Genomic DNA, 17129 nt, shown 5'->3' with positions numbered 1-17129 from the left:
ATTAGCTAATATTGTGGACCCAGAAAGATGAAAGGGATTTCTCTGACATTGTAGAAACAGTTTGGTTAGTACAGCATAAAGCTTTCTTCCCACTTATCCAATTTTGCCTTGTCCCCTCAAACACTTCAGCCTAACTGTTGCTAGCCATCAGATACTATATCATCAATCTGTCAGCCAGAAACAAATCCAACAAAATACAACTTTGTATCAATAATTTTATAGACATGATGCTACCTCGTTAAAAGCTGACAGAAGCATTAAATGGACACTGCTGTTATTACAAAGCAAACTTGAGGTCACATCTTTATATCAACATTGCATTTCGAAAATAAAATAAAACAACATTTCTTCAGAAGAAAAACAGAACAATAATTACATATGTCAATGCTTCATAAACCACTTAGCAAAGGAATGAAAGGCTTGAAACAGTTACCATAGTTCTTCAATGCATTACTTTGAATTTTCACCATGGAATCCCACACATTACCACCGTATGTTAAAGCTTAATTCAGTAATTACAATTCTGACAAAATACATATTCTTGTTGAATGCATAACCAGTAGTATTATGATAATTTTCAAAGAGTATGTTAATGTGTTGTAGATCATAGGGAAGATTTTTTTTTCTCTTGGGAGAGTGGGGAATATGCCATAATTTTTAAAATATTCAACACTTTATTTTAAAAATCTCTAATATTCTGAGCTCGGCTAATATCATATGCACCTATAGTATGCAGAGCAATGCTTTATGATGTGCATACTGCTTCATTAGGTCCAAAAAACATAACCCACAAGTTAAATGTGAAAGCCATGCTTCCTGGTGACTGAGTGATATTATCCACTGAGTAGCTAATTCACATGAGCAGTTTGTAATCTGGCTACAAGCAGAAACCACTGGAAATAGAATGTAATTGCAGTCTGTCGACAGGCAATCAACCACAACCAGACAGCCACTGGAAGTCTTGTATGTACCTCCAGTTAACATCAACTCATAACCAGCCATCACTAGAGGTTAGTTCCCTGAAACCTACCTGCAGTCAGATAAGACCACAATCCACTCAGCCACCAGAAGTCGCAACTAACAATGCGCTATCTAAACTCAATTAGTTGACACACAACAGAAGCCAGAGTGCAGCCAAACATGAGGCAAACATCAGGTTTCATCAATCCACAAACAGCAGCTTACCAACCCAAAACCAAGCAGCCATCAGAAATCAGTCTGCAGTCATATCCACCCATGGTTAGGGCAGGAGACAGGCGATCAGTATTCAGTGCAGGAGGAATCGGGAGGGAGAGATGCAGGAAGTCAATAGAGTCAGAAGTGTCAGAGATGAGTAGACAGAAATGCTAAATTCTGCAGTGGTGGCAATGAGAGGTTGGGTAGAGAAGATGGGAGAAGAGGTTAAAAAACCCCCAAGAATCTGCAATAGGAAATGCAACATCAGTGAAGTCAGCTGATTCAGCTCTCGGACATAATGGGGACTGCAGATTCTGGAGAAATCAGAGTTGATAAAGCGTGACACTGGAAAAGGCACAGCAGGTTAGGCAGCATCCAAGGAGCAAGACAGTTCATGTTTTGGGCCGGTCCTGAAGAAAGGTCCTGCCCAAAACATCAACTCTCTTGCTCCTCAGATGCTGCCTGACCTGCTGTGCCTTTTCAAGTGCCATGATTTATCAGCTGACTCAGCTCTTCCAATAAGTTTCTGAGTTACTGTTGGTATGGGATGTTGGTGTTTCTCTGCTGTGTGACATGTTCCTATTAACTACTAGAACTGAGTAGAAAAATTGTGATGGGTTGAACAGTCTTCTTCTGTGCTTTCTGTTTCTATCATTATAACTTGATACCAAGAATTCAATGAAAGTCAAACCAAGCAATCTAGAGGTGCTGCTGCTAATTCCCCTAGCAAAACTTTATCACAGACAAGAAAATGAATGAAGCAAAGTATGGTTCCTGCTACATCAGTGTATAAATATTTCAAATTACACCTTCTACCCTCGATTACTTCACTGTGCAAGACCCCCGATACATAAAATAGAATGACATGCTAAATATTATCTGTGTAGCCAGTGACTAATCATGTGGGGCTTTGAACAATATCACTGTGTGGTGATTTTTTTGCAGCATTATTGATATTTCTATTTGCTACAATTTCTTTCTAATGGCCTCCACATCTTCAAAATTCAACAAAGCAACTTCTGTGTTTCAACTTTCATTGTAAATCAAGTGCAGCAATAAATGGATTTCATGAAAGAAAATGTATTGAATAAAACACAAATAAGTGAAGCAACCCTAACAGAATCAGTGTAACCTCCTTTAATGTCATTAATGATGAAGAGCAACCTGTCCAAATAGCAGAAATCATTCAGTCATAAAATGTAACATGTCTTTTAAAATGAGGATGCTAGCTATAATGGTGTATGAAGGTATGGCCTTCACCTGCCAAGGATGACTTCGGTGCTTCTGACAGAAAAGGTGCTCTTGATCGGTTATCATAGCCAATCCCAGACAGGGAAAATGACAACAGATCTCCAACCCAAAATAATTTCTACTAATCAGCAGAAATAATTGCCATTTCTGAGTGGAATAAAGTTTGGAAGTATTAAGTATCATCCTGTTGTTCTTCAAGTTGAAAGGAAAGCGGTGGAAAACAAATTAAAGTTTCAAATATATGCATTAGATTCTTACCATCCACACAGGCTGGCTTTGCTCTCGTTGTGCCAGCAATCTGCCCTTTTTTACACGCACACCTTGCAGTTTGTCTGGCTATAGTCCTTCGCGGTTGACTACTATCTTTATCCAGTGTAACTATCTCACAAGTACCAGCAGCAAGCTGACCTGAAAGAGAATACAGACACTTGGTATTAATAGGTGAGTTGCATGAAAGCAGTCAACAGAATCACATGCACATACAAGGCAAAGCTGGTGGTCAGAAATGTATTTAAGTTGCATCCGGATACAATGCATACATGGTCTCCCTATGCCAAATATCCCAAAGCTCTAACATATTGTTGTCATGCTTCTATAACGAAAGAGATTCTGAGCATTTGCACCATACCATATCATTTCTCAGTAATTAAATCCATTGAGTCTGGAAAGGAAAGAGTCATATCCAGTGGGTTTTTAATAAAATGGCTTTGGGTAATAAAAACAGATTGAAAAGTTTGATGATGTCACATTTACATAAAAATAACACTTACAATGAATATTTCTCACATTAGAAGTAAAGGATTTGCACTAATTCTCTTTGGAAAGTTGTTAGAATCTGGACATTCTACTTGAAAAGAGGGAAAAGGCTATTTCTATAATAATGTCAACATGAAATTAGATAGACACTTGCAGATGAAGAACGTATAGGTTACAGCCAAAAGTGGGGCTATAGAACTAAGCAGTTTGCTCTTTCAAAGACCTTCTGTTCTATATCTATGAAACTGTTCAATCATACAAAGAGGATCTCTCAATCTGGTTTGCACCAATAGGCAATCTACAATCATTTCAAATTATGCCATGTATCTCTGATCACATCACTTGTCTACAGAAAATAGAACAATATGTTACATGTTATTTATCTGTGCACCCCTTGACTAATGGTGTGAAGTCTTGAACAATATCTCTGTGGTTATTTATTGCAGCATTATTGATATTTCCATACAGCACCTTTTTTTTTCTAATGTAGTACATGTAGTGTTCAAAATTCAACAAACCAGTTTCTGTGATTTCACTTTGATTGTAAAGCCAAGTGCACCAAGGAATAGATTTCTGGATTGCCTCAAGGATAAATCCTTTACTCATTTCTCCTCCTGAATCACTTTTGCCAATTATTGACATCACCTCAGCCATAATTTCAGCTTTTGCGACCTCTCTTCAATGTTGCACCACTTATTCACTCTTGAAACACTGTAAAGACTCAAACTATTGTATTTGGTTCCATTACATACTAAATACCCTTGCCAATCACTGTGATGCTCTTTTTAACCAGTATCTCCATTTGAACTGCAGTATATGCAATTTCAGCATCCAATGCACTTCTGAACTAAAGTTCCAATCTTTTATCTATTATGAAGATCATTTAATTCCACCTTTGTAAACTGTCTGTTTCTGATCCTCCCTCATGCTTTATATCACTGGAAATCCCAACTATCCCGTTCTTACCTTCAGAATTGGCTATTCGTTGTTTTCATGGTTAGTTTCCTGTTCTCCACTCTCTGTAAACATTGCATTTGCATGTTGCATTTACATACTCTAACCCTTTTGATGGCTCACTGTTATTGACTCTTGGTCCACAAATGTCTCAAAATATTCATCTCTAATTCTAAATCTGCTGATAGTTTCAACATTTTGTTGAAAGAGTTTACTTTCTCCATAACCACTTCTTGGAAAACAGTCCCAACTCCACAATGTCTCTATTCCTGTGATTCTTGGACATCTCCATACCCCTGTCTCTCTATTTGTGTCTCAAAACTTCACCTCCCAAGGTCCCTCTTGTTCTGTAAGATTCTCCATTAAACATAACTGTTCGAAAAGCATCAATACTGAGAAGGAAATTGGGAAGTGGGAATTATTGGATTGGCTCCTCTCCTTGCCCAAGAACTGATCAGAATCAATGGCGAGGCCATGTATGGGGCTGCAGGGGGATTGAGGGTGGGGTTGGGGGTTGGGGGCAGTTGTCACTTTCCTCACTGCCCCAAAGCCCTTCCTTTTGACGTATGGGGGAACACCACAGGAGTGTTTCAGTACCAGTTCTATCTGCTGATACCCTGGTGTTAATTCTGAGGATAGGACACAATCTCAGCCCAGTTGCTGGTTTGAATGCATGCAGAATTTTTGGGTTCCAGTGGAATTTAATAGGAAATATTCTGGGCAGAAGCTTATTGAGTCTGAGCAATATAGGGTACAGCAAGGCTTGTGGCAGAGTCAGATGACAAGTGTCATCTCTATTGCTTTTTACAAGTAGTATGGCAGCAGTGAGTTGCCAGTGAAGGGGATTATTGCTTGTTACATGCTTGGTCAACAGCTTCGCTAATATTCAGTCTCTCAAACTCTCCAAAAAAGCTTGCCGTCAGGAAAATCCAATATCTCAGGGCACAATCTATGGGTACTTGCCACATGCAGCCCACATCCACAGACGCTGGTGTATCCAACACGTGCCAGCCTCTAAGCAGCTTCATGGCACATGTCTGATTGACTTACAGGATACTTCTGACTTTCCATCTTCAACTTGAGCTGCATCAGCAGTTACCATGGTTATGCTGCATCAAGGACACTTTCTGGTCAGGGATGTGCACCTAGCTTAATGCCTGAATGAAGTTGCTTCTCCAGGCTACTCATTTGCTGTCATCCTGCCCACCCACTCTGTGGTTACCTGAATGCTCAAAGCATCCATGCCTTTCATTGCCTTGCCTTTTTGCAATTTGCCTACTTAGTCAGAGATACTAAGCTCACATTACTGCTCTCTTACCATGCCTTTCAGTATGGACACAAAAGTCAGGAAGCTTGTTGTGATTATCAGTAACTCGACGTCACGTGAAAGGGATAACACTGTACACCAAGTCAACTGCAGCCTCTGATAGCAATCTAGTGCCTGCATGGTGCAGTCAGAGTCAAGGTCTTCACCACATGAGGGGCGAGGAATTGAAAGTCAGGCCACCAGTCATTTTGAAACTTACTACGCTAATGTAGGCTGTTTTCCTGCGGGAATGAGAGAGAGGCAGATATTACAAGATGGTGGCACAGCTGTTCGTGTTGGTACAGATCAGTCTCGAGTGAGTGAGTAGGCAGCATGGAGGGCAAGCAATGTTAGTGATGTTGGTATTTGGACAGCAGTGAGTAAGAGATGATACTGAATGTGATAGTGAGAGTGGTAGAGCGTGAGCCTTGTTCGGAGCTGGGTGTAGTAGCAGAAATAGAGTGAGTATGAGGTATTGGAGAGAAGGTGGTCGCATTTACAACACTAGAGTATAGTAGGCCATTGACCTCCTTCCTACAGACAGTTGAGACTGTACCCATCTGGGTGGCAACTTCAGACCCAGCCCACATGGCCCAATGTCATGTCTCCACGACTGGTTGTAGGATGGAGGAAACACTATGTCAGCACCACATCATTCAGCAGGACTACAAGGACCCTCCTCACAGCGAGGGGCACTGATTCCCACACCCCACCTCATCTGTCCTGTCTCGGGCAAACTTCAGCAATTTTGCAGGGCTGCTCTGGATTCTCAGTGCTCTGTGGGCACACTTTGGGCTTTTCAAGATGGTGCAGGTGGTTTAGTTGCTGGTTTTCCAATAGATATCTACTGACTGACAAATTGTTCTGTGAATGGCGGGTGGTAAGATTGGATGGAAATTGAACGTAAGAGATGCCATAGGGATGTGGTAAGCAATAAATGAGGCAAGATTGTCAAGATACAGTGAGAGAACTCTGACAAACCCTCAGAAAAAACACAATGCAACTTGTACTTAACCAAAAACAATCACCTTTCTAAATTTTTTTTAACAAGGGCTTTATATTTGTTTCAAATGATTCATTTTGGTTCCATCAGATTGTCAATGTTTTCAGATTAACCTGCTTTGACAATGGCTATTACGAATCAATAAACTCCATTTAAGCTACTATTATTAAGCCTGAACAACAAACGTCCCAGATAGTCCCTAAAACATTATTAATTACTTAAAACTTTTAGCATTTCATTAATTGTTCATCACATACAAAATGTGCATGCTAATACATTAATTAAGGAACTGGTTAAGAGTGATGTATGAAGTGCAAATATGTTTAAAATGTACCACTGACATAAGTTGCTTTTCATGCCCGATCTAATTTGTTTAGAGACTCAGCTTCGCACTAGGGGGCAAAGAATGCTCATTTTCAGAAAATGACATTAGCCTTTAATTACCAAACCTGCAGGATGCTGTTCAGAGTGTGCCACATATGTATAGCATTTTAAGAAAGAAAAAAAATGTGTATACTTTTACATGCAACATATATCAGGATCTCACAGACCTGCTGAAGCAGTTGCAGAAGTCTCAGTGGCAGCATTATTAAAATTACTACTATTACTTATGCAGCACTTATCAACATCAAGAGGGTAGTCAGTATGTTATGAATGGACATTCTGTGCATATGAATTTAACAATTAGTGTTATGAATGAAGGATTTGCATCCATTTAGTCCCTTATCATCTTTCTTAGAAATATCCCACAAAGTCATTCATGTACAATGAATCACTTTGAAATTGCAGTCATTACCTTTATGTTGCCAAAGAGGATAGTCATTTTAAAGCATCATTCTGAAATCCTTGCTGCTGTCAGCAAACAAAGGTGATGGAAATACTTATAAAATGTCACATGGGAAGAATTGGAGAGCAGGAGAAAAAGGATAATTCTTTGAAAAGAAAATCAGTGCACAGGAATGACAGGCTGAATGGCCTCCTTCTATACTGCATTATTCTGTTGTTCTAGTAAATAGTGGCCTCTGATCTGTAATATTTCACTGAACTGATGGGACGAGGAGATATAATCTTGTTCCATGTGAAAAACAACATTTCTGAAACTGAAGCACACACTCTCTACTACATTGAAGTGCTAATAAAGATTACTAGTTCAAGAACTGGAGTGAAATTTGAGTAGAATCCCGGGCCAGAATTGAATTCCCACCCCTGTACTGAGTTTGGTTGTGGAGAGGACATTTCATCAGGTGGTACACTGAGTTCTCACTCCACCATGATTAAGTCCACACTAATCATCAAGTGGGAAACTGTTCCTGATATGAACCCAGCAGTGAGCAAGTGTGTTTGCCTTTGGGGTCATAGGAATTATCCTTTATTGAGGAACCAGGTTTCAGGAAGCTGGGGGGAGGGGGTATTGGCTAAAGAGAGATACACTCTACTTTTACTATATCTGATAGCGCAGACTGGACTTTAACTTATTGTTAAACGTAAGTCACAACATGGAAGTTTGAGCAATACAATATTTCCTCAAAGCTGGACTAAAACATTAGATGAGACCAAGAGCTCAGGCACTGGCATAAGGTTAAAACCCAAAACCTTTTGACTTTAAAGCAACTTTGCAATTGTGTGAAATGTTTTTCCTCTTTAAAATTAAAAGATAATAATGCAAAAGGGCAGAATTTTGCTCTCAAACCTTGCATGAAACATTCTTTAGAGCCACACATGGCATCGGCCAGATGTATTCTCAAAGCTCCACTACATTACCATGTCGATGTACTTCAGCAACTTACTGCTCCTGTGTGTCAGTTACATTTACCACACTTTTTGGCCTTTTGGCCTCTGAGCCAATAGAGTACCAATTAGTGGAGACTTTGAGGTCAGTTTATGCTGTGGGCTCACGGCCATTGGGAACTAGGTTGTTGACTTTCCAATGTCATTTCTTTTCAAACTTTAAACAGCCATTCAAGAGAAAATTTTTATTCTATATCTCTGGTCTGGATTCAGACCTAAATCCCAGAGGTGAAAATATTGCTTTGTGGTCTACTGAGCTGCCCAATTCTTTTGCACATGCCATATTCACAGGTACACTTCAGGTTCCTATACATTATTTAAGATAATATTGCAAGAAAATGGTTTATTAAAAACAAGCTCATGATAACTTAAATCATACGAGTGAATAAACAACTTGGATTTATTAAATGCCCTTCATAAAAGTGTTTCATATCGAATGATAATCTTATCACATGCAAATATTGTTGCAGTGTAGGTAAACAAAACAGTTATATTATACATTGTAAAACCATACAAACAGAAATTAAGTAAATTACTTGGAAATCTGTTATTAAGATTCACTAATATAAATTCTTAGATGATTGCGATAACAAAAACGCTGAGCAGGACTAAGCTACTCAGTCATTTGAATATATCACTAGAAATTCATTTCTTTTCAGTAAAATTGAATAGGTGATAGAACACTTCAATTTCTCTAAGTCATGAGGCAAATCTGGCAAAGGTACAATCTGTTAATGCAAACTTAAACAAACAGTAGGAACACAATAAATTTACAAATCATATGCAAAGACAATATTACACATAACTAAACCCGCTGATTGTTCCTAATACAGTACATACATTTCAGTTACCTTTGTGATCAATTTAGCTCATTTGTACGTGTAGGTAAACAACAAGCGAGACAAAGGAGAGCCAGTGAATGGCTCTTAGATTTCTTAGATTTCTAGAGGCCTTTCGTAAGGTGCTACATGGGAGGCTGCAAAATGAAATAAGAGCCTCTGGTGTTAGGGGCAAGATAATGGCATGGATAGACAATTGGTTCACCGGCAAAAGGCAACTAGTGAGGATAAAGGGACCTTTATCAAGATGACAGCCGGTGACTAGTGGAGTTTTGCAGGGGACAGAGGAGGTTCACAAGAATGACCCCGGGAATGAAGAGCTTGTCATATGAGCCTGTCTATCTTCGTCTTAAGTACACTCGATGATTCGGCCTCCACATCCTTATGTGACATTGACTTCAACAGATTGACCGCCCTTTGGCTGAAGACATTTCTCCTCATCTCAATTCTAAAAGGTCATCCCTTTCACATGGATCTCTTGAAATCTGCTCCAATCTGTGTTCAGGTGACCACTGCAGCCATTTCAAGTGGATATTTTTCTTTTCATTTTTTAAAGAGCATTTTAGTATATGTAAGGCATTAAGTACAACAGTCGAATGAAAAGTTAAAATTTAATCATATTTTTACCACTGCCTTTTACCAAGGACTCCCTTCACTCTGAAGCTATGCTGTTGGATCCTAGTCTCCACATCCTCTCTATCCAGGTTGTCAGTATTCTGCAAGTTTCAATTTGATTCCCCCCTCATTCTTCTAAACTCTGTCAAGTAGAGAACCAGAATTTTCAGGCATTTCTCATAGGACATTCCTGGGGTCATTCTTGTGAACTTCCTTTGCCTTCCTCCAAGTCCAGAATATCCTTCCTTAAGCCTAAAATAGGTCTCAATATTCCAAATGTGGTCTGACCAGAGCCAACTGTTCACTGAGAATTGAAATATATCTTGAGATTCTGCTGAGCATACCATGACACAACAGTGATCTTAGTTTAAGATTCTAACACATCAAGGACAATAAGGATTTCATAACTGTGTAATCTTTATTTTCCCTGCCTGTGCCAAATTTAAAACTTAATATTTGTGATTGTACGGATATTTTATGTTATATTTCCTTGTTTCCCCTCTTAAAATTAGCTCCTCTTTCTTCCCCTCAAGACAATGTTGACAATTGGCTCCTTGATTTTCCAGTAAACTACATTTTAATAAAATATTGTAGCTGCAGCGAAAAAAGGATAAATATATTTGTTGCAATGAACCCAGAAGGAGTTAAAAAGACAGCAGTCAATTCCTCCATGTCACCTAATAAATTATAGGTTTGCTGGTGAGCCTGACATCGGTGGTGGGCAGGTTGTTGGAGGGAATCCTGAGGGACAGGATTAACATGTTTGGAAAGACAAGGACTGATTAGGGATAATCAGCATAGCTTTATGTATGGGAAATCATGTCTCACAAACTTGATTGAGATTTTTGAAGAAGTAACAAGGAGGATTGATGAGGGCAGAGCAGTGGACGTAATCTAAATGGACTTCTGTAAGGCATTTGACATGGTAAACTGGTTAGCAAGGTTAGATCTCATGGACTACAGGGAGAACTAGCCATTTGGATACAGAACTGTCTCAAAGGTAGAAGACAGTAGGATGTGGTGAAGTGTTGTTTTTCAGACCAGAGGCCTGAGGCCATTTATATAAATGATTTGGATGTTAACATAGGAGGTATAGTTAGTAAGTTTGCAGATGACATCAAAATTGGAGGTGTGGTGGACAGCGAAGAAGGTTACCTCAGATTACAATGGGATCTTGATCAGATGGGCCAATGGGCTGAGAAGTGGGCGATGGAGATTAATTTAGATAAATGCGAGGTGCTGCATTTTGGAAAGGCAAATCTTAGCAGGACTTATACACTTAATGGTAAGGTCCTAGGGAGTGTTGCTAAACAAAGAGACCTTGGAGTGCAGGTTCATAGTTCCTTGAAAGTAGATTTGCAGGTGAATAGGATAGTGAAGAAGGCGTTTAATATGCTTTCCTTTATTGGTCAGAACATTGAATATCAGAGTTGGGAGGTCATGTTGCGGCTGTACAGGACATTGATTCGGCCACTTTTGGAATATTGTGTGCAATTCTGGTCTCCCACGTATTGGAAGGATGTTGTGAAACTTGAAAGGGTCCAGAAAAGATTTACAAGGCTGTTGGCAGGGTTGGAGGATTTGAGCTTTTGGGAGAGGCTGAATAGGCTGGGGCTGTTTTCCCTGGAGCGGTTGGAGGCTGAGGGATGACCTTATAGAGGTTTATAAATTCATGAGGGACATGGATAGGATAAATGGACAAGATAGTTTTCCTGGGATGGGCGAGTCCTGAACTAGAGGGCATAAGTTTAGGGTGAGCGGGGAAAGATATAAAAGGGACCAAAGGGGCAACCTTGTCACTCAACCTTGTCAACCTTGTCATACATTGCATGTATGGAATGAGCTGGCAGAGGAACCTGTGGAGTCGAGTACAATCACATCATTTAAAAGGCATCTGGATGAGTATATGAATAGGAGAGGTTTAGATGGATATGGTGCAAGTTCTGGCAAATGGGACGAGATTAGGTTGGGATATTTGTTGGCATGGATGAGTTGGACCCAAGGATCTGCTTCTGTACTGCATATCTCTGTGACTCTACGCCATTTGTGGCACTTTTTTTTTCATTTAATAAGCATCACGTAGCCACTAAATCCTGGAAATGGTCACTTTTTTTTGATAAATTTTGAAGTGGAAATCATATTACATGCCTGGAGTGTTTCAAATATTTTATGCCTTTTTATGGCAAAAAGTGTAATTGAGCTGTGTTTCTGAGATTAGACGTGTCTTAAAAGCTCAACATTGATATTTTATAAATGCTCATTTATTATGTCTGTAAGTAATAAAAAAAAGTGATGAGGCACACAGATATTACCGTACTTGAATGAAATAGATAATGCGAAAGAATTATTCGCGGTCTGGCTTTGCTTTCTTTCTAACTTCTAAGCAGCCATGTGGAGCCATTACGTAATGGGACATGGAAATAGAAAGAACAAACAGTAAAACTAACCTGGAATGTGACATTGTAAAATATAAATCAGTATTCTCATGTATAAGCCTTTCATTAATCAATCGACTTGAATTGCCTTAACTATCCTCAGACATGAACATGAAACCAAAAACGTACTCATTTCAAAACTGAAGGCTCCCATTTACACATTTCACAACATTGACCTAAGGTTGCAGACTGGATTATGAAAGTCACCTAGCAAAGCTTTGAGTGGAGCAAAATATGGTCTCATTTATTTCACATTGTGGTCACTGTGTGAAGTTCCTGATACAATGCAAGTTACACTGGCATCAATCAGCTTTGATTATTATCCAGAAACAATGTCAGATCACGACCTCCCTATAGGCTCCTGAAAGGTAGTTACTTGCATTCTGAGCAATTTTTTAAAAAATTAAATAAAGGTAAAATACTGCAGTTGCTGGAAATCTGAAATAAGTATAGAGAATGCTGGAGAGATTCAGCAGGTCGAGCAATACCTGTGGAAAGAGAAACAGAGTTTACATTTCAAATCTGAAACGTTAATCCGCTGCTCTCCCCACAGACGCTGTCAGACCTGTTGAGTTTCTCCAGCATTCTTTGTGATTGTTATATAAAACATAGATTGAGATTAATAACCTGTTGGTTGGCTTGAGGCCAAGAATGGACTCGAGCACTTGAGTGTAAGGTCTAGAGGAGGTGAAGGGTCATGGTAATATTGCTAGACTGCTTTCAAAGGGATCCAAGTAATGTTCTGGGGACCTTGGTTCAAATCCTTCCACAGCAGATGATGGAATTTGAATTCAACAAAAAAACTGGAATTAATGATTACCGTGGAACCACTGATAGGAAGCACCCATCTAATTCGCTAATGCCCTTTAGGGAAGGCAAATGCCATCTTTCACAGGTCTGGGCCTACATGTGATTCCAAATCCACAGCAATGTGATGCCCTGTGGGCCGTAAGGGATGGTCAATGCTTACTGGCCTAGTCAGTGATGCTCACAACCTGCGAAAGAATTTAAAAAAATACATTCAATAACTGCTCTTTAGGCATGGCATACCATTTTATTAAACAAATTTACACCCCAAAACTCTGTCTTGGCTTGCAATTAATTGCTCAAATTTTAAGGCAATATTTTAAGTTTTTTTTTCCACAGTTCACATCATATCAGTGAAATGCTAAAGCACATTGGTTGCCTTGGATTCCTTGCTGTGAAGTTTGTTGGAAATTAATTAATTCTAGAAACACAAATTTGTGGCAGAAGCATTGTTGTGAGAAGTGTAGGAGTACACTGGTCAAAAATTCCCACATGTACTTTGTGAGATTTTAGTTACATGAAAAAGCAAGGAAATATATCATGTGGAGCAAATATTGAATTTTAAATTCATCTTGTTGTGTAAAGAACTCATAAGAGATTACATTAACATGTCATGATTAACACCATCAACAAACTTCTTCAAAACAAGATTTCTTTAGCTTTCTACAGCACTGTAGAATATAGCACAATGGATATATTTTTACATTTAATGACTTGTACATGTAAGATTGAAGTAGAGCTTGAAGCAGAGATTTTCTCACTGCCTATCTATTGATAGATTGCTTTTACTGATTTCTTAAGTACCAACAGCCTCAAAATAGCCACACTGTGACTTTGAACAAAGCAATGAATCAATAGCAGACAGTCCAAACCACCATGTCCATATAAAATAGCCAGAAACAGAAAGATGGAAGGAAGTGTTGTTAAGAAATACCTCAACCATTTAATCAAGTCATGGCTGATCTGGTCATAACCTCAAATCCAACATTCCAGACTAACCATTTGCTTACCAAGAATCTATCCACCTCTGCCTCAAAATATTGAAAGACACTGCTTCCACCATCTTTCTAGGGAGACAGTTGAAAGACTCACAGGCCTCAGAGAAAAAGCTTTGTCTCATCGGTATTAAATGGGCAACTCCTTACTTGTAAACAGTGACCTCTCCAGTAAGAAATATCCTCTCTACCATCTACTCTGTGTTAACCTAATTACTATTAGTGGAATCACAGAGATTCATCCAGCAAAATATATTTCTATTAACTAATGGCATAACATAAAATTACAAAATTGCTTGGAATGATTGAACATTTATTGATTATTCTATTTCCTATCCTTATGAATACCATTATTAGAGTTTTGGTATTGGTGGAAACATTTTCTTCCCATTTGTGGTCATGCTTTCAACCACCTTGTTATGAATTTTGAATTCCCTCCCTAAACCTCCTTTCTCTTGTATCTTTCTCTGCTCTTTAAAATGACTCTTTAAAACTTACTTCTTTGATCAATAATTTGACACCAGTTTTGAAATCTTGATTGACTCAATGTCAAATTTTCGCTGGCAACCTTCTGAAGCATTTGAAATGCTTTACTCTGTTAAGAACACTGTCAAAATTCAAACTGTTCTTGATGTTGGAGAATACTCAGGTATTCAAAGGGTTAACATCCAATACATCTTGCATTTAATGATGAGATTGAAAGAATAGCAGTAGTGGACACCTTGGTAACGCTGATGAAAAATGCCTCTGGATACAAACTGGTATAATATTATTGCTATCTAATAGTAGAAAAACATCATTTTTCTTTCAAGCAGGTACATTTGATGCAATGAAAAATATTTCTAGTCATTATGAAAAGAATAACCTATGTCTAAAAGTTGGGCTGATGCTATGACTGCAAAAAAACTGGAGTTGTTTACAAAATTCAACCAAAGTTCTTTCCATAGAATAACTACAGTGTGGAAGTAGGCCACTTGGCCCCTCAAGTCCACACCGATCCTCCAAAGAACATCCACCTGGACTCACCCCCCACCCCCCGACCCCCAACCAATCACTGTAATCTTGCCTTTCCCATGGCTAACCCACCTAGCCTGCACATCCCGAGACATAGTGGGCAATTTGGCATGGCCAATCCACCTAACCTGCACATCTTTGGACTGTGGGAGGAAACTCACACAGACACAGAGTGAATGTGCAAACTCCACACAGACAGTTGCCCAAGGTTGGAACCAAATCTGGGTTCATGGTGCTGTGAGGCAACAGTGCTAACCACTGAGCCCCCAAACCATCCAAATGTTCTTTAGTTCTCTTAAGATTTACATATTACGTTCCATTATTAGTATGTTGCAATAACATTCTTCTTCTACTTCTACTTTCAAGTATATTAGATGTAACGTAAATCGTCACTAAGTAATAATGGAATAAACATATCTACTGTTTAGCTAAAACTGAGTTTATCTTCTCCCTAAGAAGAGTTTGTATGTATTCTGTTCATTAAGGTTGTTACATGTCAGCATGGATTGATGCCAGCAAGGAGGATTGGTGGCAGCGAATCTTCCCAAGTCATCACAAATGGCTCCAGCAGAAACCAACATATATTAGCAGTATTTTGATATTCCTGAGCAAAGTGAATGCATATTTCATATGGTCTTTGAAAGGAAAAGTAAATGATTAATTGTTGTACTTTTATATTTCCAAGTAATGATATCTCAAAAATCTATGTAAGAATGCTGAAACAAGAAACGTTCCCACAAGAATCATTTGATCCTTTCTTCTATCTCTGAAAGAAACATCAAAGCTTTGAAACTGTATTAGTGTCGCCAGCTGAAGAGAATACAGCCATCCAAAACTAAAAATGACTGATGCCAAAATTGCAGAAAAATACATAATGTGTTCCAATAACATTCCTCTTCTCCTTTAACAGAGCCATTAACCCATTTAAAATAAACATGATAACATTAAATAGCAGATGTTGAGTGTCACATCAACATGTTAAGTGTCTGTCTGCTAATGGTGCCAACTGTAGTTTTTAGGTACCAAATGTAGACAAGCAACAGCTGGGTGAACAACTAAATTTTCTGTGGCACTGCTGTAATGTGTTTGCTTGGAGTTAGAAGTATGTCATCTCTCATAACTATTTAGAATATAATTGCCTCAGAACCCATCAACAACAAACAATCATTTTGGAATATTGGTGTCCATCACATTATACGGGAGGGAATTGAAGCAAGCAGCAGCCTCAGGATAGGCAGTGATGTGACGAGAGATGGTAGTGGTAATGTCATTGGAATAATACACCTCCAGCCATGCTAATGCTCTGGGGACATGGGTTCAAATTCTTTCATGACAGCTGGTAGAATTTCAACTACTTTGAAAATGAAACTGCAATTCAAAGCTGCTTTCTGTAATGGTGAGCGAGATCTACCATTGTTGATTGTCATAAAGAAATACTTACTTGGCTCACTGATCTCTTTTAGGAAAGGAAGTCTCCCATTCTTACCTGGGTCTGGCCCACATGTGACTCAAGACGAACACAGAAGTGCTTGAGTCTTAATTGACCTCTGCAAGCTACTCAGTTTAGTGGCAATTATGGATGGGCAACAAAGCTGGCCTTGCCAACAATACCCATAACCCAAGACAGAAAGTTTGAAAATGTCAGTGAGTACAATTGTTCAGGCAAAAATAAACTAAAAACTGTGATGAATACATTTAAATAAGGAGACTACTAATATTCTAAAAGTTTAGAACTGCCACTTTATGTGTCTCCCCAGACATAAACATTTTCCTCTTTATTGATATTCTTATTCTTCCCTTCCTTTTATGAGTGTTAGGGCCGTCCATGGTTCCTAGTTAACATAAAATGACTGCCCCTGATTTTTAGTTGACATAAAAATGGGTGAAGAAGAATTTTAGCCGAAGCAATCATTTACTCATGGCTTTCGTATACTCCTAGCAACCAGGTAAGATATAAAACATCTTGTAAAAACTGCACAATGGAATCTAACTAAGAAGTAGCAAAACTGCAGACACTGCTCACATAGAGTCAGTTTTGTTCAGGGATGATCTTGAGAAGATAGAAGTCCTTCTTGCAAGCTAATTCAAAGTTTGCTGTTTAATAGGGCATAGAAGGGGAAAAGCTTGACTCACGTTAGTTAAGATCCTTTAGTGATTAAAATCACATATACAGAACAATCTTGATTATCC

General features: G+C 38.8%; 1 protein-coding gene across 8 annotated transcripts in view; it reads right to left on the bottom strand.

Moving 5' to 3' along the window:
* tafa5a (TAFA chemokine like family member 5a) overlaps positions 1-17129 on the bottom strand; it is a 575012-nt gene that overhangs the window by 405385 nt on the left and 152498 nt on the right. For all 8 annotated transcript variants that reach the window (XM_072562568.1, XM_072562572.1, XM_072562571.1 and 5 more), the window contains exon 2: positions 2686-2835. In XM_072562568.1, the coding sequence (XP_072418669.1) occupies positions 2686-2835 (150 nt within the window). The remainder of the gene's footprint in view (positions 1-2685; positions 2836-17129) is intronic.

The sequence above is a fragment of the Chiloscyllium punctatum genome, chromosome 44, assembly GCF_047496795.1.
Source record: "Chiloscyllium punctatum isolate Juve2018m chromosome 44, sChiPun1.3, whole genome shotgun sequence".
Classification (NCBI taxonomy): Eukaryota; Metazoa; Chordata; class Chondrichthyes; order Orectolobiformes; family Hemiscylliidae; genus Chiloscyllium; species Chiloscyllium punctatum.
The sequence above is the reverse complement of the archived record's forward strand: the minus strand, read 5'-3'. Positions and strand labels throughout refer to the sequence as shown.